At 58.9% G+C, this 25,495-nt stretch overlaps 1 protein-coding gene across 4 annotated transcripts in view; it reads left to right on the plus strand.

Moving 5' to 3' along the window:
• ATG16L2 (autophagy related 16 like 2) overlaps window positions 1–24,907 on the plus strand; it is a 63,108-nt gene extending 38,201 nt beyond the window's left edge. The window contains exons 11-18 of one of the 4 annotated variants that reach the window (XM_073333807.2): window positions 130–200; window positions 1,594–1,665; window positions 4,996–5,116; window positions 7,212–7,317; window positions 8,519–8,668; window positions 9,339–9,386; window positions 15,257–15,358; window positions 16,867–24,906. In XM_073333807.2, the coding sequence (XP_073189908.1) occupies window positions 130–200; window positions 1,594–1,665; window positions 4,996–5,116; window positions 7,212–7,317; window positions 8,519–8,668; window positions 9,339–9,386; window positions 15,257–15,358; window positions 16,867–16,954 (758 nt within the window). In that variant the 3' untranslated portion in view covers window positions 16,955–24,906. Of the gene's footprint in view, window positions 1–129; window positions 201–1,593; window positions 1,666–4,995; window positions 5,117–7,211; window positions 7,318–8,518; window positions 8,669–9,338; window positions 9,387–12,287; window positions 13,776–15,256; window positions 15,359–16,866 lie in introns of those variants that run through there. The other 3 variants (XM_073333826.2, XM_073333838.2, XM_073333817.2) reach the window with 3 other exon arrangements.
• Window positions 24,908–25,495: the final 588 nt, after the last annotated feature.

Below are 25,495 nucleotides of genomic sequence, written 5' to 3' on the forward strand. Positions count from 1 at the left end.
GGATTCTCGCAGCTGCCGAGCGCTCGCAGGGCCTCAGAGGCTCAGGAATTGGCGTTGTCTCGGCAGTCGTTACACCTCTCCGCACAGCCCCGGGGCTAATCACCGTGCTGTTTGTCTGTCTGCTCTCAGGGAGGCTGGAGAGCCTGCAGACCTTGGAAGGGGCTAGCGGCAGCATCACCAGCATCGAGTTTGACCCGTCGGTGAGTGAGGCGTTGCTAGGCCAGCCCTGTTTGGAGCTGCTGGTGGGCCTAGCTTGGCTGGGACCGTCCTGAGCCAGGATCCCAGGACAGAGGCAGCCGGGGGCAGCCGCAGCCCTCGGGCTCAGAGCATGGCACATCTGCCAGCTCTTCCTTTCTCTTCTCCCTGCCGGCCACCTCTCTCAGCTGCGGGCAACCAGCTCTTCTGTGATGCCATCGGCTGCCCAGGAAGTGCTCTGAATAGAGGAGCCCCGCGGGGGTCTGTCTCTGGTTGGGATCAGCATGCACTGGGGGTGCGATGCAGCCCGCAGGAGCCTTTGTACGGCGTGGGCACTAGATGGGGGCAGAGAGAAGCCATCTCTTGGCTGGCCAGCGCCTGGTGGGCCAGGGTAGCCAATGTTCTTCAAACCTAGGCTTTCTTCCAGCCCCCAGCCGGTGCTCGGGTGTTAGCTGCAGGGGTGGGGGATCTTTTGAGAGCCTCGTTGACTCCATGAGCGGGAAGGGGCCGGCTCCCCCAGCTTTGTGAGCGCTGGTAGCTCGTCCGGCGCTGTCTGGGAGGGTCAGGCCGTGCCTTTGGGCCGGGGCTGTCCACTGGGAGGTGTGTGAATGGCCGGGAAGAAAGCAGGGTTGGTTGTTTTCACCCAGCCCCAGTGGTGACAGGAATGGTGTCAGGAGTGTCGTAGATTCCAGGACCACTGTGATCCGACCTCCTGCCTAGCACAGACCATGCAGCTCCCCACAACTGGCTCCTGTTTGAACTAGAGCTAGATCCCTCCCAGTGCGCTCACCCCTACCCACCCCCTGCAGTGACACTGGTCCTGTGCTGGCCTCTGTTCTCCCATGGACTGAGCCGGCAGGAAGCGGGGATGGTGGGAGAGAGGGAGGGGGGAAGGGGCAACGAGGAGACAGGGCTGGCCAGGAAGGGGGCACCCCACAGCATGGGAAAGGGGATGAACCAGGGGACGAACCGAGGGGGAGAAGGCTGTAAGGTAGATGGGGCAGGATGTGGGGAGGCAGCTCAGGTGGAAGATCCAGGCTGCCTAGATGATCACACTGGTCTCCACGTGATCAGCGGGCTGCAGGCCCTCCCGGGGCCTCCTCACTCTAGAGAGGCAGCGGCTGAATCCAGCCTGCCCCGGGCACGGCGAATATCCCCACCACAAGGAAAAGCAGCGGGCGGCTTCTGTGCAGGAGTCGTTTGTCCTGGTCTCAACCGGAACGAGCGCCCCACGGCGAGGCACGGACCACGCTAACTGCACACACGTGGCATTGCCAGATCTCTGTGATCCCAGGTGCCGAGGACCGGTGGCTCTGTACGCCGCCGAGGGCAGGACTCCCCGCTCGCGCTGCAACTCCCGGGCCTATTCCTGTCAACTCCCTCTTCCTCCTCTTTCAGGGCTGCCAGATCTTGGCGGCGGCGTACAACAATGCAGCGCAGCTGTGGCGTATCGGGGACTGCAAATCCAAAGTAAGTGCCGCGGGGTCTTGTCTGGGTCCCTGCTTTTAGGGAGGGTGTGTGTGTGGGGGGTGAATATCCCCTGCCAACCGGGGAATGATCCAGACAGCTACGGGAGATGGCAAGGACTGAGGGCCGCCAGGGATTGCCCCCCCGAAGTCGCACATCCGCTGGGTTATCCGGGGGTGGGTGTCGTGCCCCCAGTCTCTCACAGCTCCTTGCCGATACCCTGAGGATGTTCTTCTGGCCCCAGATCTGCCAGGCAGGGTATCCTCCCAGCAGGTGGCCGCAGCTGCGTACCCGGTCACATGCTGTCGGCAGGCAGACACACTTCTGGTCGCCCAGGAATACTTTGAAGATGGATCCTGTGAGCTCTCTTGAATTTAGTACGTGTGGGAGGGGCCTACAGGAGGCAGTAAACTGGCCCCACTCTGGTCAGTCAGTGCTGGCATCCCCATGTGAGAGGGGGAAACTGAGGCATGGAGCGGTGGCGTGACCTTCCCAAGGCTGCCAAGCCCATCTGGGGACAGAACCCAGGAGTCCTGGCTCCCATGCCTGTGCCTTATCCCCAAGGCTATCCTTGCTGCATTTTACACCAGCAGAGAATTTGGCCCTGGGTACCTGCCAAGGGCTTGAGACCATCAGGTGGTAGGTGCTGTGTGACTGCAGAGGGCCTGGCTCTGCCCCCAGCACCCGGCAGGGAATGAGAGCAGTGCCCAGTGGGTGTAGGCGTCGTCGTTCCCCCAGTGTGATCAGTGGGTCTTCAGAGGCGGTGAGAGCCTGGCCGTGCTCTTGGGACCATCCCCTGGGGCCAAGCTCCCTGTCGCTGGTCGCCCCCTCTCTGCAGACAGGGCTCCTGGGGCTGAATGCAGCGACCATTTGTAACCCGTGGGACCTGTCTGTGCTGGGCCGGGCCGCCGGCAGCCCCGCACAGATGGAGTGCGTGGGAATAGCTCGCTGCCAGGGGGTGCTGCCTTGGCACTGGGTAGCCCCGAGGGATGAGCAGCGAGGGAACACGGCTGGGGGCAGAAGGGAATTCCTGGTAGCAGGGAGATGCATGCACCACCCTGTGTCCACCTCCCCTCTCCCCCCCGGCCTGTGCTCCCACCAGTGGGGGGTGGGTCAGCAAGGAGCAGGCTTGAACGCTGGTGCGGGAGGGCAAGCTGGGTGGGTGGGTGGGGGCCTTCTGTCACGGGAGGGGAGCAACAGATGGGGGAGAGGCAGGATTCCTGCAGGGACGGAGTCGCGTTAACGTGCCGGGCTGCCCGGTGGCTTTAATACCGGCCCTCCTGTGCCCGGTGCCCCATGCCTTGCAGCTGGCACTCAGACCCCGCTGGGGACTGCGCTGTCTGAGCCGGCAGCGACCGGCATGACGCGCCGTGAACCCAGGGCCTGGTCCTGGGAGGAGCTGCACGCTGGAGATCCCGCTGGCTTCAGGCAGGGCCGCAGGCGCTTGCAGCCCAGGTCCTCCAGATCTGGGCCGGGAAGCACATGGGGCCGTCTTCCAAGCCCCGCCGGGCCAGCGGCTCTGGGGTTAGGAGCGACTGTCCCTATTCGTGCATCTGTGGGCGGAGCCTGAACAAGAGCCCAGCTGAGCCTCCCCACGCGGCTCCCTGCTGGCATGGTGCCGGCCCCTCGCACCGCCCGTGCGTCGCCAGTTAAGCTTTCAGGGCTTGGATTTCAGCGACTGTCTCCAGGCTGCGCGGGCGGATCGGTCCCCTGAGAGCAGCTGGCTGGAGCTGCCCGCGACGTTCGGATCAAGGCTCCGCGCCCCTTTCTGCAGGGGCGGCTCAGCGCTGGGTTCTCGCAGCAAGCCGGCGGCAGGGCTCCCAGGGCTCGGTGGGCAGCTGAGCTGAGTCTAGAAAGTGAGGGCGTCAATCTCAGCAGCCCTGTTCCTGCTGGGGCGGATCGGGGGAGGCGCTTCAAGCCACGTTGGTGCACCCTGTGTCCTGGAGCCATGCGAGTCTGGCTAGGGATTTGTTACAACAGGACTGGCTGGTCCCTGGCGTAAGCTAGAGCAGCCTCAGGGCGGTTCCATCTCGCTCTCTGCTTCCCATGAAGCCAAGAATAGCTGTGCCCTCTAGCTGTGCCCCTGAGCCAAGGGCTGAAAGCAAGTCCTCCCACCAGCCAGGAAAAGGTTTCAGGGGCTACTTCTGCCCCCTTCATGTCGTCTGGGGAACAGAAAGGAGCTGTAGTGTAACTAAGAACTAGGTCCCAGGGCTTCTGCCACTGCTTCCAAACCTAGCCCGCCTATGTAGGAGGAGAAGAAAGACCTGGGTGTCTTCGTTGATCATGAGATAACTATGAGCCGCCAATGTGATGCGGCCGTGAAAAAGGTTAGTGCAGCCTTAGGATTCATCAGGCGAAGTGTTTCCTGCAGAGACAGGGAAGTGTTAGTACCATTATACAAGGCACTGGTGAGACCTCGTCTGGAATACCGTGTGCAGTTCTCGTCTCCCGTGTTTGAGAAGGATGAATTCAAACTGGAACAGGTACAGAGAAGGGCTACTAGGATGATCCAAGGAATGGAAAACCTGCCTTATGAGAAGAGACTCAAGGAACTTGGCTTGTTTGGCCTAACCAAGAGAAGGCAGAGGGAAGAGATGATCACTCTCTATAAATACATCAGAGGGATAAACACCAGGGATGGGACACTAGATGGGGAAGCTCTGAGTTATTACTGAGAATTCTCGCCTAGGTGTCTGGCTGGTGGGTCTTGCCCACATGCTCAGGGTCTAACTGATCACCACATTTGGGGTCAGGAAGGAATTTTCCCCCGGGTCAGATTGGCAGAGAGCCTGGTGGGGTTTCGCCTTCCTCTGCAGCCTGGGGCATGGGTCACTTGCAGGGTTAAACTAGTGTAAATGGTAGAGTCTCTGTAACTTGAAGGCTTTAAACCATGATTTGAGGATGTCAGTAACTCAGCCAGAGGTTCGGGGGTCTATTACAGGAGTGGGTGGACGAGGTTCTGTGGCCTGCGATGTGCAGGAGGTCAGACTGGATGGTCAGACAGTGATTGCAGTAAGGGGCACGATGCTCCCTTCTGACCTTGAAGTCTAGGAGTCTATGTATTGGGTTCATTATTTGGAATTGCAGAGAGATTGTAATGTTTTAAGTAATTTAAAAAAATCCCACAATCCATTTCAGTTCTGCAGCAATTCCAGCAGGGGGCAGCGTTGGGCTCTTGTTCTCCGAGTCCGCGGCTCGCTGGCTTTTCTGTAACAGTGCCACTGTGTCTCGTTTTCCTTGTTTTGATTTATTTTTTAGAATTCGATTATTGGGAAGAAAATAAAATAAAAAACCCCTAAACCCCTTCACATCCCCGGCTGTTCTGTTGTCTAGGAGACGCTCACAGGCCATGCGGACAAAGTGACGGCTGCCAAATTCCGCTCCACCCGTCACCAAGCGGTGACGGGCAGCCGGGACAGGACCGTCAAAGAGTGGGACCTGGGCAAAGGGGCCTGTAAGTAACTGACTCTGTCGGGCGTAGCGTCCTGTGTCTCACCAGCAACCTCCGCTGGGGGCGTGCCGAGCGTGTTTGCCCCTTGCTCTGTAGTGGCACCGGATTACTATTGTATTGCAGTAGGGAGGTTCACCGAGCGAGAGGCAGTCCCTGCATTAACGAGCTTACAATCTGAATGGGGAAACTGAGGCACCGACTGGGGAAGTGACTTGCCTAGGGTCACACAGCAGGTCTGTAGCAGAACTGGGCAGAGAAGCCAGGTCCCTTGACTCCCAGTCCCATGCCTTAGTCCAGCGGCTGTTACACAGTTACGGCGGTTACCAGAGATGCCCCTTCAGGTCAAGACTTGTGCTTTGGAGCAGAAGGTTCTGGTTTCTAGCCTCGATGCACCATGTGGTTCCACCAGGACCTCTCAGGTCTGGCTGTGGATCTTTTACAGCAGGTTCTTATGGACCCTCTCTATGGTCTTTGTGTGGAGTCCTGGGTTAATAGTCTCGAATTGTTCTGGGCTCACAGCAGAGGCAGCCTGCCCTGTGTGTCTTGGGAAAGCCGGCTAAGTGACTGTTTTGATAACAGTAATTCCCCAGGCTCTGATCCCCATTGGGGCCCGTTGTGCTGGCCACCACGCACACAGGGAAGAGACAGTCCCTGCCCCCATGGCCTTACAGGCTAAAAGTCACACCCTGGCCGGGGTGTGGGGACGTACCATCCTCACGGGCTTGCATGGCGATGAATTGCCTCGGCTCTGTTACTTACATGCAGTGGCTTTGTAACTGGGGCTAGCGGCCATGGAAAGACGAGGGAAAGGAGCAGCCACGGCTGATCACCTGACGGCCCGAGACTCATGCTGGCTGTGCTTTCCTCCATTGGATGGATAAAATGCCACCCAGGGAGAAGAAAAGTTCTGGCTGTCCATGGCTGCATGGTGCAGGCGTAGGAGGGGGAGTGTGGTCTCGTGGCCAGGGCACAGGACTCAAGTCGGAGGCCTAGGTTCAATTCCCAGCCCTGCCACCCACTGGACAACATGCTCCACTGCCCCGTGCCTCAGTTTCCCCGAGGGAAATGGCCTCTAGAGGTCCCAGTTGGGGGCATTGTCCTGGGCAGTGAAACAAGGAGAGCCCCTGCCCCAGGGAGTTCACACGCTGGGATTAGGACAATCTGGAGTGGGTGGATCAACAGCCTGGGGGAGGGGGACCGAAGCTGGCTGCCTTTGGGCTGCTGTATTTGCAGAGCACGGCAGGCCTCAGAGGAGGGTGCTAGGAGCAGGCAGCACCGGGGTTACTGATGTCCTCTGGCCCTCCAGCTGTGGCCATGGTGAGAGCCAAGTAGCCACCTAGCTCGTGTAGACGGTTGGGGGTGCGTCCCCGGCATGGCGGGCCAGTGCTGGGAGTTTCGTGCCCCTTGTCTTTTACGCCCCTCGCCTGCGGGCACAGAACTGCTGGGCCTCCTCTCTGTGGGGACCCCCTCCCCCCGGGAAATCTGGGGAGCTGCCGGCGTGGGGGCTGTCACGCCAGCCCTGGACTTCCCCTATCCCTGGCTGCGGGTTTCCACCCCGTTCTTGGAATTCAGCTCCGGCCTTTCCAGCCCTGGGGCTACTAGTCGCATTGCGATCGCCCTCAAAGAGCCATTAGATCAGGGCCCCGTCATGCTGGGCACTGGCCAAACCCACAGCGGGAGCCGAGCCAAGACGTAACAAGGGGGCGGTTTGAAGGTAGCCGTGGTTTGGCCAGGCCGGCCTGAGCGGGGATTGCCCAAGGCACCGAGCCACCCAGAACCTTCTGCTACCTACCCCAGGTCGCAGCCCACTGGGCCCGTCCCAGGTGAGCTCGTCATCTGGGATTTGAACTTGGGTCTGGTGCCTGGGACGCAATGCGGGCCCTGCTCCCCTGTGCAGTGTGGGCCATGCCAGGGAGTAGACGGGTGGTGCTGTCTGGCACAGTACTCCCTTATGAACGGTCAGTGTTCTCCCTGTGGGTAAAGGGTATTCTCTGTGAGGTAGCACGGCCCATAGCAGAGCCCCCGGTGCCCTGGCACTGGCCCGCCAGCCTCGCCGCCCCCCCCACCCCAATCACTCACAGCCGTGCTGTCCCCGCAGGCTGCAGGACCATCAACGTCTTCTCCTACTGCAACGACGTGGTGTGCTGTGACAATGTCATCGTGAGTGGCCACCACGACAAGAAGATCCGCTTCTGGGACAGCAGGTGACTCCCCTCCCTTGGCGAGGTAGCTGCCAGGCAAGGAGCCTCAGCTGGTTAGGCCACCAGCTGGGCCCCTGTGGTCTCTGGCCCCCTTTGCTTGGCACTGGGGAAAGAAGCAAGATAAAGCGCCATCCTGCAGTTCTAGAAACACCTCCGTGCCCAACTTCAGACCTGTCTACCCTGGGGTCAGCTTGCCCAGTGAGGGTGCTGTTCATTCTCCCTGTTTCACAGATGGGGAAACTGAGGCACGGATTGGCTAAGTGTCTCAGCCAGGGGCTACAGAGGGAGTTGGTGTTGGAGCCGGGGTTAGAACTCAGGAGTTGCTCGGGGGCCTGTGCTCTATCCGGTAGGCCTTGCTGCCCCTCAGTGGGATGCTAAGCAGTTAGCCCCCTCCTGGATATTGTCAGACCGGCCTTTCCGGGATGGCCTGGTGGTTACGGCTGTGGACTGGAACTGGGGAGATTCCTGGCTCCCTGCGCAAGTTGCTCAATGTCTCTGTGCCTCAGTTTCCCCTCTGAGATCTTGGAGATGCGTTTTCCCTGTGGGGCCATGGGTGCAGTCTGTTAATGCTCAGAGGCCGCTGTGTCCGTCCCACTTGGGGCTGGGAAGTGGTGCCTCTGGGACGGCTCGTCTGGGCCTGGCCCAGCTGTGTGTGGGTTCCAGTGGGATGATGCCAGCTAGGGCAGCGAGGCGCGAAGTGGGGCCTGGCGCACTCGGTGCCTTGTCCCCCCTGGCAGCCGCAAGGGGATGGGATGGGCAAGACGGCCGGCGTGCACTGCAGCGGACGGGTCACAATCCAGAGTGGCTGGGGGTTTGGCTGCTCACCCGGCATCCGAGCGCATCGTCCCCCCGGCTCAGCGAGTCGGCGCTAAAGGTGCCACGTGTCTTGCTGCCATGTCTCTCCCTCTCCTGGGCTATTCATACCCAGCGGGCTGCCCACTGGACATCCTGGTGGCTCCCCGCGCCCCATGGGGAGGGCTCGTCCGTTCCCTAGCAACAGATCTGTCCGGGTAATTAACTCCCATAATGGAGCCAGGCGGTTCCTAGATCAGCAGGGACAGAATGTAATTGACGGCCTCTGGCGTGTGGGAGTCCTGGAAGCGGGGATCCGAATGGAGCACGAGGGTGGTTCTGAACCATGTGGGTCTTTGGGAGCGGGCAGCCCCTGGGTGGGTTAACAAGCCCCTGGCCCGCTGTGCTCTAGGGGGCCCCGATGCACAGAGGTGATCCCGGTCGAGGGGAAGGTCACCTCCCTCCACATCAGCCAGGACCAGATGCACCTGCTGAGCTGCTCCAGGGACAACACGCTGAAGGTCATCGACCTGAAGATGAACAATGTCCGGCAGGTGTTCCGGTGAGCGGCGGACGGGACCCTGACCCAGAGAGCCCCCAGTCCTGCTCAGGCACCCCTCCTTCATGCCTTGATCTGTCTTAGCAGCTGCGGATCGCACCAGTCCTCAGGCTGCTGATAGGAGGGCGTTCTCCGGGGGAAACTGAGGCACGGGGGGGCGTGACTTCCCCAGGGTCACCCAGCAGGGCCGGTGGCAGAGTCGGGAATTGAACCCAGCTCTACGTCCTGCCCGCCCACAGCCCGAAGCACCCTCACTTGGGTGAAGTCGCCCCTCCAGAGCCAGTTGCGCTGCTCCTCCAAGAGCCTGAGGGGCGACGCTGGCCCAAATGGGTGATGCCACCCCAGTGTCCTCGGGGGCTGGCAGAGATGCTAGTGTTACCCCGTCAGAAGAAGCTTGCGCCATCCCGTGTCTGCAGCTGGCTGCCCGGGGCTTGGAAGCCGGAGTGTTGGTGTCGGGTCCCTGAGGTTGCAGGGATCTTGTGTCCAAACCCAGAGCCTGGCCCTTTGCCCCACAAGCCAGCAGCTCTCCCCAGGGCAGCTTGTACTGAGCAGCGGAGCCTGTCCCCGCCCCGTTGTGGGTCTCTGAGCCCCAGCCCCAGGCGTGTCCCTAGGGGAGCTGTCGCCCTTCGCGAGGGAGCGATGCACGTTGACCAGGGACGGTTTGTGTCTGCAGGGCCGACGGCTTCAAGTGCGGCTCGGACTGGACGAAGGCGATCTTCAGGTGAGCGGGGGTGGGGGTGCTGGCTGTGCCTGGAGCTGTACACATCGTCGCGCAGGCTTGGCCCGCCCGCAGGGTGATAAAGGGGACACCTCCCACAGGGGTCACTGGGAGGGGGATTCCTCGCACGAGGGCACATGGTTATGAATGGAGCTGCAGATCTGCAGTGCCAAGCCCTGCCCATCTCCTGACGCAGTCTGGGCTATTGTGAGCTCCGGGGTCAAGCAAGAGAAGGACCCACAGTGCCAGCGAGCGGGGCCTAGTGCAGGCACATAATGGGCAAGCGTCCTACCAGCAGCCCAGCCAGTGCCCCCCGCCCCACAGACCCTGCTGTCCCAGTCCTGGGCCTCCCCACCCCCGGCCCAGCCAGTGCCCCTCGCCCCCGCCCCACAGACCCTGCTGTCCCAGTCCTGGGCCTCCCCACCCCCGGCCCAGCCAGTGCCCCTCGCTCCTGCCCCACAGACCCTGCTGTCCCAGTCCTGGGCCTCCCCACCCCTGGCCCAGCCAGTGCCCCTCGCTCCTGCCCCACAGGCCCTGCTGTCCCAGTCCTGGACCTCCCCGGCCCCGCCAGTGCCCCTCGCCCCCGCCCCACAGACCCTGCTGTCCCAGTCCTGGACCTCCCCACCCCCGGCCCAGCCAGTGCCCCCCGGCCCAGCCAGTGCCCCTCGCCCCCGCCCCACAGACCCTGCTGTCCCAGTCCTAGGCCTCCCCGGCCCAGCCAGTGCCCCTCGCCCCCGCCCCACAGACCCTGCTGTCCCAGTCCTGGGCCTCCCCACCCTTGGCCCCGCCAGTGCCCCTCGCCCTTGACCTGAACTCTGCTCACACCCCAGTCTGTGGCTGCGTCTGGATCTCAGTGTGGGAAGTGTCTCTGACCCTGTTCTCCCCATCACCGCAAAGCCCAAGCTTTGGACAGGGTGGGATCTGGAGGCCGAAACAGGTCTCCTTGTTCCCCTTTCTGGGCTGTATGGACCCTACCCAGTGATTCTTTCTTCTCCCAATGCCTTCACCCTGCTCCTGACCCTGACCGGCGTGCAAGCAGGCCCCAGGTGAGCTCCCCCACCTGACCCTGGAGGAGGAATCCCAGGAACCAGGGGGAGCCCCTAGGAGCTTGCTGGCAGCTTTCCCCGTGGGCAGCTCCTCCCGCATCCTGCCAAGAGCAGGGCCCTGCGTTCTCCTGGAAAGCCACAGGGCTGCTTCCCACCGTGTGGACTCTTCAGCTGGGGGTCTGCCCTGCCACTCCAGCCCTGCTCCCTTGCCAGTATCAGTGGCAGTCACCGGCCCCCCAGGCCTCCCATAGGTGGGTTTGCAATGGCTCTTCCCCGTCTCTAAGCCAGGCAGCTGGCTTCATGCTGGAGAGCAGGCGGGCTGGAGGAATCGGAGCCCTCTCGCCCCGGGCCGCTGATCTCTTGGGCTGGATCAGAGGCTGCTATCGACGTTCTCATCTCGTTAGCAGGGCAGCTCTTCGCCCCTGGGGGATGTGCTGTGGGCTACATGGGGGGAGGAGTGAGCCCATGGGCTTAAGGAACGCAGTGCTAAGCGGGCCCTGGTGGGCATGCGAATTTGACCTCTCAGGTGTCCCTCAGGAGCCCACCACTGTGATGTCTGAGCCCCCCTGCCTCCGTCCACCTAAAGCCTCTGGAGGTCCCGAGCCGGCAGCACCAAGTGCAGACATCCCATGGAAAAGGCCCATTGGCCTGGTCAGTCCCGCTCCGTGGGGCCAGGGCAGGGTCATCCCTACAGGGGTCTGCCCCACGCTGCTCCTGGCCGTAGCTGGCCTCCCAATGGGCAGCCTCAGGACTGGCAGGGGAACTCTGCTCTGCCCCGTACACGGGGTGGCAGGGCAGCCGAACCTGGCCAGGAGCCAGGTCCCCAGCTCCTGTTCCGTGTTAAGGGCACCTGGCCTCGCGCCCCCTTTGAAAGCCCAGCCCCGGGCAGTGGTTTTCAGGAGCACGGCGCCCACTTCTCACCCAGCACCCCCCAGCTCCCCGTCGATCCTGCCTGCGGTAAAGAAACGGCCGCAACCGGGCGCGCCTCTTCCTCAACGCGGCCCTCGGCTAACAGGACCGAGCTGGCTGGAGCCAGAGACTTGCCGCCGAAGAGCAAGGATCTTGTTCCCTCCAGGATCAGGCAGGCGCTGACCCAGGAACAGAGCTGGCTGGTTCATCCAGGGATAGCTACCCTCGCTACAGAGCTAGCCCCGCCTCCTTCCTGCGGGCTTGGCAGTGATTGGTCAGGAGGGCCCAGGACTGGGCAGCAGGGGGTGCTGCAGGGTGTTAGGGGGCTTATTCCTTCATCCACTCACTTCCCTGGTCCTTCTCGCATGAACAGAGAGCAACAATACCCCAAGTCCGAAAGTGCAAACAGTTCAATGTTTATTGGGGTGAGCTTCCAGCAAGCAGGATTCCAGTTTCCTTCCTTTGTGTCCCCCTTCCCAGCTCTGACACCACAGAGCCTTACACCTGTGTCCCTGTTCCTGTTCCTGCCCTTAGCCAAACATGATTCCAATTTCCTTACCCCCATTCCCTGTTCCCATTTCCCCCCACACACACACCCACCCACCCACTTCCTGATTGACTGCAGACTATATAGTAAAACTTGAGTTCTGCTTAGCTATGCCTTAACCAGTCATTTTTCTAAAATTTAACTAACCAATCCTAACATATTGTAACATGATTGTGTAACCAATTATATCCCACCACCTTAGTTTACACCCAGCAAAATTAATTATACCACAGCCAGGGACAATCACAGAACCAGACAGAGATTATACAGACAAACAATAGCAAAGTGGGAACTATAATGACAAAACAAAACAGAAATGAGGATTTCACATCCCAGCTATTGATAAGTGAGTTCTTGCCAGACAGGATGCTATCAAACTAAGTTTCCTTTTACATTTTCTAGGCTCTTCCCTTTCTCTGGAGGTGACAGGCACTATCAGGACAAGATTGTATTCCTAACAGCCCAATAGCACCTTCTTTCGATGTGACTAGTTTGGGATGTGAGGAGGTGACCGGTCGCTTCCCAACTTATGGCTGCCTCTGTTGCTTAGCCAGAGATCTCAGCCTTAGAACAGGACCTCAGACTGTCACAGTAAGAGAAGGCCCTTACACCAGCAGACCGTGATTTTGATTCTTTCTTTTATATCTCTATAACTAGCCAAGTGATAAGAATACCCCTAAATTCTTAGAGTATAGGCCTTTACAGACAGGTCTGAATATCTATATCCTAACACAGGGCAGGAGGGAGGAGCATTGGGAGGGCTGTGAGTCCCCCTCCCCCCAGTTGTTCCTGCCCCCTTTGCCCCCCAGAGTGCTGAGTTAATGTCTGAACAGAAACATTATTTTAGCCTTTGACATGGGGTGGAAGTTTGAGACTTGAGGAAAAAGGGGCCAAACAACCAGGGCGCCCTGAAATACCTGACATGGGAAGAATCCCTGGTTCAAAAGGCCAGAAGATCTGTTTAAAATACATAAATTCCCAGGATCCTTTGCCCCCACTAGGCTGCAACCATCTGGGCCCAATCCTGCATACATTCCTGGGTCCTCTGTGTCCGCCTGGGCCCAATCCTGTGTATACTCCCCGGATCCTCTCTGTCCATCTTGGGACTGATCCCACCAAGCTGTGCCATTGTGGTCCCCATCCTGCGTAGTGCTGAGCACCTCTTGCAAGGGGCTGCTCCCCACAGCTACCCATTGTGTTTCTGGGACGTTAAAGGCCCTCTCCCTCCCCAGGATTGGGCCCTTCTGTCTTACCTGTGGCCCCTGAGGCCGGGTGAATGGCTGCGGGGGCAGAGTGCATGCGATCGCCGTGATTCCCCGGGGGCCATTCCCGTCCCGCGGCGTGTGACAAGGGCATCCCAAGGCGTTGCTGGTTCAGACACAGTCTGTCCTCTCTGATGGTTTAGCAAAAGCCAAAGGACCCTACGTTAGCCCCCTTGTCTTCCCTGAGGACTGGGGCTTGCAGTGTCACTCCGGCATCGCTGCTCCCCGGCAGGGCCGGGGCTCCTGGAGCAGCACCCTGCATGGCAGGGAGCGATGGATCAGGCAGTGCACCCCTGCCCCAGCCCGCCCGGGATTGTTCCTGGCTGTCCTCCGGCACGTGGGCCGGTCCACGTTGAAATCCTTGGGGAGACTGTCCCTGGTTCCAGTGGATTGGCCAGCGGGAGCCGTGCTGAACTTCGGGCCGGTGTTGCTGGGGGAAATGGGCTGTGCCAGCTGGAGGAGCTCCTGTCTGAGCCGGCACAGCGGCGCCCTCTGCCGGTGCAAGCAGAACTGCAACCTGCAGACCGCAGGAGTGGTAGGCGTCCCCGGTGCGACACCTCTGCAGCTGGCGGCGGCAGGGGGGCCGGACCCGGGTCTGTGGAAGAGCAGGGTCAGAGCCAGGACTTGATCCAGAGGAGAAAAAGTGGTGAGCGGATGATACCAGCTCCGGTAGCTGCTGGTGGGTGGCCACTGTGCAGCGGAGTAGTAATGTAGGGCCTATATTAGCCTCGAGGGGGCTTTGGGCTGGATGCCCAGGTAGCAGCCGGGCCAGCGGGTACGTTTCCACTACGAGCGAAGGCAGGGTTGTAGCACGGGAAGGCGCAGCTGGGCTTGCTTTAATCTAGCTAGCGTGGGAGACGACAGCAGTGTAGACGGGGTGGCTCGGGTGAGCAGTCGGAGTCTGCAGCCAGGCTCCCTGGTGGCTTGTTCTCTGTTTGCTAGCCTGGGCCACCATGCCCACCACTGCTGTTAGCGTGAGCGAGCATGCAGTGTAGACGTACCCAGAGGCTACCCAATTCTAACACTGTCGATAGCAGCCTCCCCCCGCTTGGAAACTAGCGGCCCGCGTGGCAGCTGCTCAGTGAGCCGTGCTGGCTGCCTAGGGGAGGGTTCAAGGTGTCGGTCTCAGCCTCCGACCCCCCCAGTGGCTGGGGGTTTGGGTGATGAAAGGGTTGGCTCTCTCCCTGGGCTGGATGGGCACCGCGCTGGCAGGGCCTTCTCCAAGTCTCTGTACATGCCCCTTCCACCAGTGCCCGGATTCTCTGACCACCCAGGTGCCATGAAGCCCAGGGAGGTGGGGACCCTGCTGATGGCTGGGGGCAGTGGATTCCCATGGGGGTTCAATGGGACTGCGAGTATTGTGAACACTGAGCCTCGTGAAAGGCCCCCCGAGTCTGGGCTGGACCCTCGTATTATCTGCCCTTCTGGGGCAGGATTGTCCCCTGCGTGGTCCGTTCGCTCCCACCCCCTTTCCTTCCCCTCCAGGCCAGTGTTGCAGGTTCCTTACGGACCCGTTGCCGGGGTCTCTCAGAGATGCTACGGCTTGTGAACTGCACCCAGGCAAAGGGCCCGGGGCCAGGCTGTCTACAGCGGGGATGCTAAATCACCCAGCTCCTGCCTCTAGCTCCCTGTCCAGCCCCGTCAGTGGCTCCATCGCACGCTCTAGGTGGATGGCTTCTGCTTGTCAGGGCTATTCTGCTGTCCTTGTCTCCCACCTGCTGCTCAGTTTATTCCCTGGCTGTACTTCAGGGGGAGAGGGAGGTTCGTGAGGTTCTTTGCTGGTGCCTGCGGGTGAAGAATGAACAGCCTGGAACCTGGGCTGCAGCTACCCTTAGTCCGCCCTGGGCTTGAGGAGCTGTGGCCATTAGAGACTCTAAAACTCTCCAGCCCTTTTGGTTAAGCAGCAACCTCCTGCAGCAGGGAGTTCCACAGATTTGCTGCACTCTCTCATCTCAATGTACTTCTCTGGATGCAGCTCCCAAACCCTGGAGTGGATTCTGTGCCCCTCTGGACTGGAGTCCCTATGTCATGTGCCAGTATCAAAGAACCAGCGGAGGAGTCTCTGCATGCTGAGCTTACACTCTTCTCTGTTCCTTGCTGCCCCTCTAGCCCTGATAAGAGTTACGCCCTGGTGGGCTCCTCAGACGGCTCCCTCTACCTCTGGAACATGGAGAGCGGGAAACTGGAAACGATCCTGTCTGGGGAGCACAGGTGACGCTCCACTGGCCCCTAGGGCGGGTTACTGTCCTAAAGGGTCTAGGCTGCGTGCATTAAACCAGCATCCTGGGTATGGGGCAGCCCCAGAGGCATCAGAGGGTCAGATCAGGAGGGAGGGGAGCCTGCTGGGACTGCTCCCATGGGGAAGGAATGCAGAGCAACGGCCCAGGCGGGAGCTGACCAGGCTCTTGGGATACAACCAATCAAGGTGAATCTGGGGGAGTGGGCTGGCCGGGGCAGGGAGCCTGGGGAAGAGGCTTGGTAGAAAGGCCTGTCTAGGGCACCCAGACGTTCCTGGAGGGGTCCACATTTTGGGGGAGGGGTGGATGGATCCTGTTGCAACCCCTGCTCAGCCAGATCCTGAGAAAACAGAGTGCAGGGTTAGTGCACTGGACGCTGGGGAGTTTTAGAGAGTGGGGGTGAAACTATTTCCACCATAATGAGTGTGTCATGGGGTCCTGACAGCCCCCACGGATCCCCCCCTCCCTGCAGGCCTCCGTCTTCATCTCCTTTCCAAGGGTCCTTGCGGGGGAGCAAGCAGGACCAGAGCCAGTTGTGCTGCAGGCCGTACTGTGGGATCCTCCCCATGCCCACGTCCTTCTCCCCTGGCCCCGAGACTTGCAAGGGGCGGTGCTTTAATCCACAGTGGAGGCTTTACAGATCTGGGTGCTGGGTGATTGAGCTTATGCTGCTAGGAAGGAGGAGAGGGTGACCCAGTGGTTAAGGGAGGGGACTGGGAGCCAGGACGCCTGGCTTCCGTGCCCTGCTCTTCCACCAACTCAATATGTGATCGCTTAACTGCTCTGTGCCTCAGTTTCCCCATTTGTATAATACTGTTTCTTACAAGGTTATTTTAAGACAGAAGCCTTGCCAATATACCAGTGCTATTAGTGAAAGCACCTCTTAAGAATAATAATAGCTAGCTCTTATAGAGCACTTTTCATTCAGAGCTCTCCAAGAACTTTATGAAGAAGATTAATATCCCAGATGGGGGAAACTGAGGCATAGGGAGATGAGGTGACTTGCCCAAGGTCATCCAGCAGGCCAGTGGCAGAGCCAGGATTAGAACCCAGGTTTCCCAACATCTGTGCAGGTGCTCTTGACACTAGGCCTCTCTGCCTCCATAGTACCTTGGGTAAATCAGGGGTCAGTTGGGGTAAATCAGGGGTCAGTGAAGCTGTGCTGGTTTACGCCATTCACAGATCTGCCTCTTCAGTTGACTGTCATACTATCTCCATCGTTCCTGGGGTAACTGCTCCTCTTTCACTGACGGGAGAGTGGTGTGAGCACAGGACTAGGAGCCAGGAACTCCTGCGTTCTACTCCGGCCCAAGCCCTCCAGGGCTTTGGCCAAACCACTTAACTTACCCGTGCTTCAGTTTGCCCACTGGGTTAACAGCATCCCTACCCCCGTGGCACTACTAGAGAGCCCTGTATGGGAAGGGCGCATCCTTATTAGCGTCCTGTTCATTCTCCTTGCCTGTGTCCTTGTCCCTCATCCAGGGCCTCCGTGAATGCCGTGGCCTGGTGCTTCTCGGGCCGGTGTGTTGTGAGCGTGGACCAGGCGAAGAAGGTCGTGCTCTGGCAGTAGTGCTCAGCGTGATGCCGGCCTGGGGAGGAGTCCAGAGGGGACACCAGCCCTACTGTTCAGCTTCCCCAGACCGATGCAGCCCAGGGCTGCAGAGTGGAAAACCCCCTGGAGGGGCCGGGGTGGGGTTAGAAGCCGCGTCTGCTGCTCTCCGAAGACCTCTGCCTTCTCCAGCAACTCAGCCCCCGAACTGCAGCCGGGGCACTTAACAGGGCGCTGACATTTTGTAAAAGGAAGATTAGAAAACCAAGGGCAAGTTTTCTATCTTCGACTGCCGGAGCGGGAAGCTGCAGGGCCAGCGTCCGCAGGAACGGGCCTGTGAAGGGCAGAAATATCCATCGGACTCCGGCTATGGGACATTCGAGAGGGGGAGGAGCAGTTTGTGCCCAGCATTTAACCCTGAGGCTGGGGGTGACCTGCTCACTCATGCATCTAGGGGCCCGGACTCCATGGGGCTGTCCACCCTCCATTGAAACCCGCTGTCTGTGGGACCCGGGCGTGAGGACTCGGCGTTTCCAAACCTGCTCTGGAGTGCCACGCTGCATTGTAAACCAGAGCTGGGCCTCTTGGCCATGCTCACGCATCCACACGGCCCGACGCCGCGCTTCTGACTTGGTTCTGCGGCCTGAGCTGCGTCCACACTGCAGAACGATGGGGCCTGGAACCGAGTCACAGCGGGACTCGGACTCTGACCCATCCACCAGCAGGGTCCGAGGACGCAGTCCGGAGTCCTTGCTGACCCTAGTCAGGCTCGCGTGTGTGGACAGAAGTGGAGCTCAGCTCCAACCCGAGTCAGAGCCTGGGCTCAGTGTGCAGTGTAGACATACCCAAGGGGTTAATGAGCCGGGTCTCTAGGCTCTCCTCCAACCCCAATAATCCACCCTGACCAATCGGTGCCTCCCACAGGTGATTAAGGCTAACTGCCCGAGGAGCAGAGGAGTGAGATCCTGGACCCAGTGCAGTCCGTGGCCAAGCTCCTGTTAACTGCAGTGGAACTAGGAGAGGGGGCTGCTTTAGGAATAAGGGATCGCCCCTTGGGACACCATCTCCATGGCTTGGGCAGTCATGCCAAGCCAAGAGCCATAGATACCAGCCTTGTGGGCTCCAGGCATGGTCCCTGGGCACTTTTCCCCTATTGTCTCCTCTCCATCCCTTCCTGCCTCTGCTAGCTGGCTCTAAACTGTGCCTGGGGCGGGTCCAATCCCCTGATCTGCCCTCTGCAGAGGCTTTGCCTTTAATGATCCCAGAGGGGCTGTGCCTGGCTCAAATGCAGGGAGGAAGGGGGCTGTGGTTGCTGATGGATTCAGTACTCTAGCAAAGAAGGCATCAAATACAAGGTTCAGCCCGCCCAGTGCTCGGTGGCTAGGGAGTTGCCCGCCCCCTGATTCCACACGGGCAATGGCAAAGCAGGGCTCGGGGGGAAACCCGATCCCCTGAGTTCGGCCTGCTCTGCCACGCGAGCCATGGAGTTCGTTTGTCACCCCAAATAATCTTCGTGCCTTTTGAGCGTTTGCCGGCAGGGGGAGAGGCCCCTGCTGGGAGCGCAGGGCACAGCCCGTGGTGGGTGTGTGCACTAGGCTCATCCGGGTAGAGATGCCCCCGCCGTGTGACAGATCGTGCCATGGCAGTACAGCTGAATGGGCAGGGCATGGCCAGGTGGGACACACGTGCAGCCGGCTGCACCAGGCAGGTCATCACCAGTCCTGCTGCTCAATGTGCACCTGCCATGCCACGGGGCGGCGAGACCTGCCAGGGCACTTAGATACATCTGGCTAATGCCCCCCCAACTATGCCAGGCATTGGCCGTGTAAGGTTCCTAGGTCAATGGCAGGGGAAGGCCCAGTAGCGGACATGTGTCTAACCCTACCACTCCATATTCTTCTCTGGGACTGTAACGTCATGGCAGCGGGGTCCTAGGAATACAGCTTTAAAACACGGTCTGGATTTCTAGGCTGTTTCTTTTCCCCGGGCTCTAGCTCGCCGTTTGGTGCCCAGCCTCTTGCAGGAGAGACCCGGCAGCTCCACAGCCAGGCCGCCCACCGAGGAGTTACTCACAGCTGTTCTACGGGGCTCGAGTGCTCCTCAAAGGCACCAGTTTCAGTGATCCCAGAAATTGACGTCCTCTGGCCTTAGAACGGGCAGAGTGGGAACGCAGCCTTCCCCCACCGATGCACCTTAGCCCTGACCTAGAGAGATCGGGTCTCCCTGCGCTGCTGTGTGTGGGTGGGATGCCGTGCTCCACTCCAGAGACAGCTGCATTTTGATGGTGCTGCTCATCCAATGCTCTGGGAGCTTTTGCTATGGAAGGAGCCATAAAATTCGAGGGGGTTTTAGTCCCTGAAGGGTAATAGCCAGCCTTGTGAAAGTGGTTCAGGGGGTTCGGTCATGAACCCTGTGCCCCCCCAGTTCAAATGCCAGGATACACTAAAAAGGCCCCCACAGGCAGAGAAAAAGAGCTTAGCGCTGACCATCCCCTGGGCAGGGCAGGTGAAATCCACACGGGCTGGTGATGTGATTGCCAGTGTCACGCATGCTGCTGATCCTGCGGGCTGGCCCACCTGTCTTGCTTTGCGGGAGTGCTGCTGCAGTGACCTGTGCACAACTGCCTTCTACTGGAGGGAATCAGCCATCCTCCACTGTGTGTCATAGCCCTTACACTGCTGATGGAGGTTCTCCTTTAGCTCATGAAGCGGGAGCCTTTGTCATTAGAGCAGGAAGATAAGAGTTATGTGCTAGCTGTCTCCGTGATTGTTCTGTGTGGTCGTGTGCAGAATAGTGACAACCAGCGAGTGCTACGTGCCCTGTGGGTTTCTTGCAACACTTTCCTGTCTTCTCTGTAGGTCTGCTCCAGTGCTGTGCATGTGGGAGTGGGAGCCAGCAATTCCTGAGCCCTAACCCCAGCTCTGACACTGGCTGGGGGCAAGTCGTGTGGTCTGTATGTGCCTCAGTTTCCCTCTCAGTGTATGGGGATAGTAACCATGCTGCCCTAGCTCAGAGGGCTGTTGTGAGGATCACTGGGGAGACCACTTTATGAGAAGCACCGAGTGTCTTTATTAGGGTGGCAAAAGTCTGGGAAAAATTGGTGTGAGCCTGGCCTTGGTGGGGCCCATACCCAGCATGCAATGCTGCAGCACACCTGCCCTCCAGCTGGAAGACTGCTCATTGGCTAGTCAATCCCGGGGCGGAGCTCCTCACCGGCTGGATCTGCCAAGAGAAGCCAGAAGCTGGAGCAGGGTTAATCCCTTAGTGGACTCTCCCATCCAATGGCCAGCTCGTGAGCTGTGCCGTGCTAAGGCCAGCATGCAGCAAATGTGGGTGCATGGCAAGAGGCAGTGCCCAGACTGGGGAAGCTGATGTTACAATCCCAGCTGTGCCCTGGACAAGTCACCACCATTCTTCTTGCCTCAGTTTTCCTGGCTATAAAGTGGGGGTACTTCCCACCTGGCAAGGTTGATGGGAGACTGAATTCATTAACCTCTCGATCGGGCCTTTGCGGCCACGTGATCAGCATAAAAGCCGGGCAGCCAGCTCCGGGCTCAGCTCGGCTGGCCTGCAGTGGCAACCCCTGGACCTGCTTCTTCCCAGCGCTCCCCACCCAGGAGGCTTTTGGGAAGGAACATCGTCGCTATTGGAATGGGGCCAACAGCACAAGGTCAGGGCAGGCCGGGTGCAGGCCCCGCTGGGCTGACCGGCACCCTCTGCTGTTAGTTCCCTTCCTCCGGACAGCGCCAGCTGGGAGAGGCATCTGCAGGGGAGAGATTAGCCAGCTGGCCGGCTTGTCTCTGGGCATCCCAGGTTAGCAGGAGCTCTGCCCTGCTGGGTGCAGGGGGCTTGCCGTGCTCTTGCTTACATAGAGAAGTGGATGGGCCTTGGCTTTTTGATGAGCCAGTGGAACTGGGATCCGCTGATTCGGCACCTCCCATCCCTGTGGAGAATTGCTCTGGGGTTTGCCATCATCCCGGGATCAGACCCTTGCCCCAAATACTAAACGCTTTCCACTGAGCCGCCCTGCCTTTCCTGCATTCAATGAACCTCGCAACCCCCTGTGAGATGGGTCCAGTTGCAGAAATGAGGAAACTGAGGCACAAAAGTCAAAAGCCTTTCCCCAGGTCCCCCTGCCAGCCAGTAACAGAGGTGCAAATAGAACCCAGGCGTCCTGATGGTGGGTTCCAGGCTCTACCCATTCTGTAGCTCACAAGCTGAGGATGTCTTACCTCTCTGCCTGAGACTGATGAGTGGCACATATAAGACGGGGCAGTGCTTAACGGGGTCTTCTCCCAGAGCCTGACTGTCACCCTGCCACGCTGCCCTGGGGCAGAGCTTATTCGGCCAGCGAGGTCTCACGTGCAGTTCAAAAGCTCCTTCCCCACCCACCCCACGGCTGGTGGAGGATCAAAGTGACCGCCTGGTGCGCTGTGCTGGCTAAGAGGGTTGAAGCAACCCAGCAAGGACGAGCAGGGCGGTGATAGCCTCTCTGGGTATGGCGCCGGCCCGACCATTACCGGAGCCCGTGTCCAGGTCTGGTGTCCGCACGTTGCCGCAATGGGACCGCTGAGAAGAGAACAAAGCGGAGGGTCAGGGATTGCTTGAGTCGAAAAGATGCTCGGGGGCGCCCAGCTGTTATGGGCGTGAGGCAGCGGGAGTCACTGGGTGAGGGCTCCGGCCTGCGCTGGACAGGGGTTCACGCTAGCCACTCCGAACGTTCCCCGCTGGCCATCCCGCCTACCAACCGACGTGTCCTCTTCCCTGCCCGCTGGCCCAGAAGCCTGCCCGCTAGCCATGGAGCTGAGTTTGGGACTCCGACCTGGACGATGACCCTAGCACTTCATCTTTGCTGACGGGTGTTTCCTCTATCGGATCAGTGGCCCCTATTGGGGGCTTGGCTCAGCCAGCCCTGGCCTGCTCCTGCAGGTATCTAGGTACCGTGGCACCTACCAAGCTGGCCCGCATCACCGTAGTATCTGAGTGTCTCTCACTCTGCAGTGTATTTAGCCCTGCAATACCCCTCTGAGGTAGGGCAGGGCTGTCCAGATGGGGAAACTGAGGCACAGAGAGGCTAACTGCCTGGCCCAATGTCACACAGTGCTTCACCCTCTAGGCCGCACTGCCCCTACACATAAAGCCGTTCATCACAATGCTGAGCACTTACCGGAGATGGGGCCTTCTCTTACAGTGCAAGGCGCTGTCTCAATATCCGCGAACCCAGATTAATTCCGGAGTGTAGCACATAAGGGGAGATTAAGCCAGTTCCTTCCCTCCACAGCCTCCCTTCATTTTCAGTGGTTGCATTTTAAAAGGTTCCGTGTCTGCATTTCGAATCAGCCCCCACTGGCAAAGTGATGGGGAGTTACTGCAAAGCAGCCCTTAGCCTGGCTACCGCTTTTGTTTCCAAGATGTTTGTCCCATTGGGGCGTGTCCTGTCTGGCTCCTGTTCCCGACCCTCTGCTTTCTCCTGCTCTGTGCTGCTGCCTTTTTTGGAAAGTCTCAGCCCGGCTCCATGGCCAGATGCACAGATCAGAGCAGCCCAAGGGTGCAGCTGCTTGCGGTTTAGCGGTGAATGGGATGGGGCAGGCTGCTGGGTGGTCCTTCAGATACAGGCTGCAGCATGGGCGAGAGGGCTGTTTTGACTCCAGCCAAGCTTTCGGGGTGCATGGCTCCCTGGCTCTGGAGTGGGGAGCTGACAGTCAGTGCTCCTGGCTCAGAGGAGCAGAGTCACCTACAGGAAAGCTGCATAGGGGAGGGGAAGCAGAGCAGAGGAGCACGAAAGGGGCTTGTGAGCAGCGGGCACTCAGGCTGGCATGTGGGCAGAGAGGCCCATCTGGGCTTCTGGTTCCCTAAGGACCTGTATGCACCAGGGCAGGTGAGCGCCGCCCCCTCTTGGTGATTTTAAGCTGCAATACCTGTGGGAGACAGGGATTCTGGGAACGCCGATCAGCTTCCCAGCAGTTACACAAGACACCCGGGGTAGAGCTGGAGTGTGAACCTAGCTCTCCTGAGTCCCAGCCTGGTGCCTTACCCGCTAGGCCACCCTACCACACATCCTCGCTTAGCCGCGCCTTCAGATTGCCAGGGTTTGCCGGCACCTGGGCAAAACAGCGGCTTTGCTAAGATGCACCAGGGGTTCCTACCCCCAGCTCTGAGTAGCTCCCAGCAAGGCCCTGATCTGCCTGCTTCAGTTCATGTGCAAAGCGGGGCTAGGACCGACTTTAGCAGGGGAGACAAAGCCAGTTAATATTTGTTTAGCACTTTGCACACATCAGCTGCTCGTTGCTGTTCGGAGTCAATCTAATGCAAGGAGGCTGTTAAAGGACACTGTAGAATTCTACACGATGCTGCTTCCTCCAGGCATCTGAAATGGACCAGTAACGACAAGAAAACGGTCCCAGCCCCAGGAGGAAGGTTAGAACCGAGAAAAATGAGCTCCCGCTTGAGTCCAGGGAGCCAGGAGAGTTTCAAAGGTGTGTTAGGGGGAAATAAACCCACCTATTATTACATTTTGTTCTGCAGGAGTCAAAGCAACCCACCGGGTGCATCGCTTTACTCTAAAGCTAGAGGGAGATCCTGGCAGGTCCTTTCATCCCCTCACAGGCAGGTGGGTTGCGATGGGCCAGTGGGCAGGAGAGGTCCTAGGTCTGTATCTTGAAGTCTACAGCTGGGAGCTGGGGACGGTTTGAAGCAGAGCAAGGCAGATAAAGCTTCAGTGACCGTCCTTTTCCCCTAGAGTTCCTTGTTCAGTGTTTGAAGAAAGCGACTGACTTATTTTAATCATTGTCACATAACCAGGGGGCCGGAAGTTTGACTCATTCTTCTCCAGCATAAAGAGGAAGAGGCTAAAGCCGACGCCACTCATCCGCTGAGCCCGGAGAACTGTCCCAGCAGACGGAGCGCTGCCCGCAGAGCTGACGGGGCATCGGGTGCTGTTTCTCTTCTGCCGTGTGCGTGTGGGCAGTGCCTCTGTGTGATGAAGGCGTTAGACGAACGCTGCAGGCCATACGCCAGCTCCCAAGCCGGGGTGGAAGCCCGAGTGATTTTGCCTTCATAAAAAGCAACTAAGCTCAGTTTGTTACTGACCTTTTTCTTGGAAGAGCCCAGTGTGATGAAGCACCGGCAAGAGCCCATCCCCGCCTCCCTCCATGGAATTAATCCAACTCTTTGAGCAGCAGCAGCTGCAGTTGACAGAAGAATTCCTCCTTCGACGTAGCCTTTCTACGCCAGCCCTGAGCAACGTAGCTAGGTCGCCCTAAGTTTTAGGCGTAGATGAGGCCTGTGCCCTAGCTAAGTTCTTCTGACTCTACATAAGGACGTGTGTAAAAACATGACGTTGTCAAAGTTCTTCCCGTCTGGCTCAAAGTTTCAGATGCTGTCTCGCAGCATCACCCCAAGTAGAGCTCACATGTAGATTGACGGTTTCCCTTAACCTATGGACTCATACCAAGTTGCAGTTCCTTCTTCATGCTGTTTACCGGCAAAATGTCCAGATGGCAGCTGTTGAATGATTTCAATGCATGACCTTTTGCATGTTCTTACAAGAGGACAGAAAAAAACATGTTTTGAATTCTATTGGACCCGAAAAGGTCTTCAGAGATTTTATTCCAAGTCCCAAAGGCTGAGAGACATTTTTCCATCCCAAATCCTGTTCTCACAAAGCTTCATTAACTTGCTGAACAAACTGTCTTCTGCTCCAAATTTCACCCGAGTGCTCCCTTGGGAAAAGAAGAATTTGGAGGCATAGGTGCCCACTCCCTGGGTGCTCTGGGGCTGGAGCACCCACAGGGAAAAATTAGTGGGTGCTCTGCACCCACCGGCAGCCAAGCTCCCCTTTCCCCTAGCCCCACCCCCCCTCTGCCGCGTTGCATCCCTGCTCCTATGCCTACCTCCCAGTGCTTCCTGCCTGACCGCCGCCAAACAGCTGTTTGGCAGCTTTAGCATGCTCCGGGGGTGGGGGAGGAGCGGGAATGTGGCATGCTCAGGGGAGGAGGCGGGAAAGAGGCGGGGCCGGGACGGGGATTTGAGGAAGGAGTTGGAAGAGGGGCAGGGAGGGGGTGGGGACGGAGGGAGTTGGGGTGGGGACTTTGGGGAAGGGGTTGGAATGGGGGTGAGGCCGTGGGCAGAGGGTGGGGTCGAGCACCCACGGGAAAAAGGGGAAGTTGGTGCCTATGTTTGGAGGGCAAGTTTGAGTAACTGGATGAGCCAGTTGAGAAGTGGTGGGGGTTTTTCTTTTGCTAAACAACATCTTGGTCTAAAGTGTCAGATTTACAACATCCATTACACCTCCACAAAATGAAATCAGGACTTGATTGTTCATTTGTTTAAGGTAGTATGGAAAATACTAGCTTAGACCGAACATCTGAGAGACAGCAGCATGGGGAGATTGCCACCAAAATTGTAGTTTCCATGATAGATCTGAAATTACAAATGACAGAACGACACACGCTGTATGTTCTGAGGGACAAGTAACGATGGAGCATGAATCCTCCAGGTTCAATATGTGCACCCAGGAAAGTCTCCAAAGTCCATGGAACAATCTCTCTGGAGGACCAGAGT

This window comes from Lepidochelys kempii, chromosome 1 (genome assembly GCF_965140285.1).
Source record: "Lepidochelys kempii isolate rLepKem1 chromosome 1, rLepKem1.hap1, whole genome shotgun sequence".
Taxonomy (NCBI): domain Eukaryota; kingdom Metazoa; phylum Chordata; order Testudines; family Cheloniidae; genus Lepidochelys; species Lepidochelys kempii.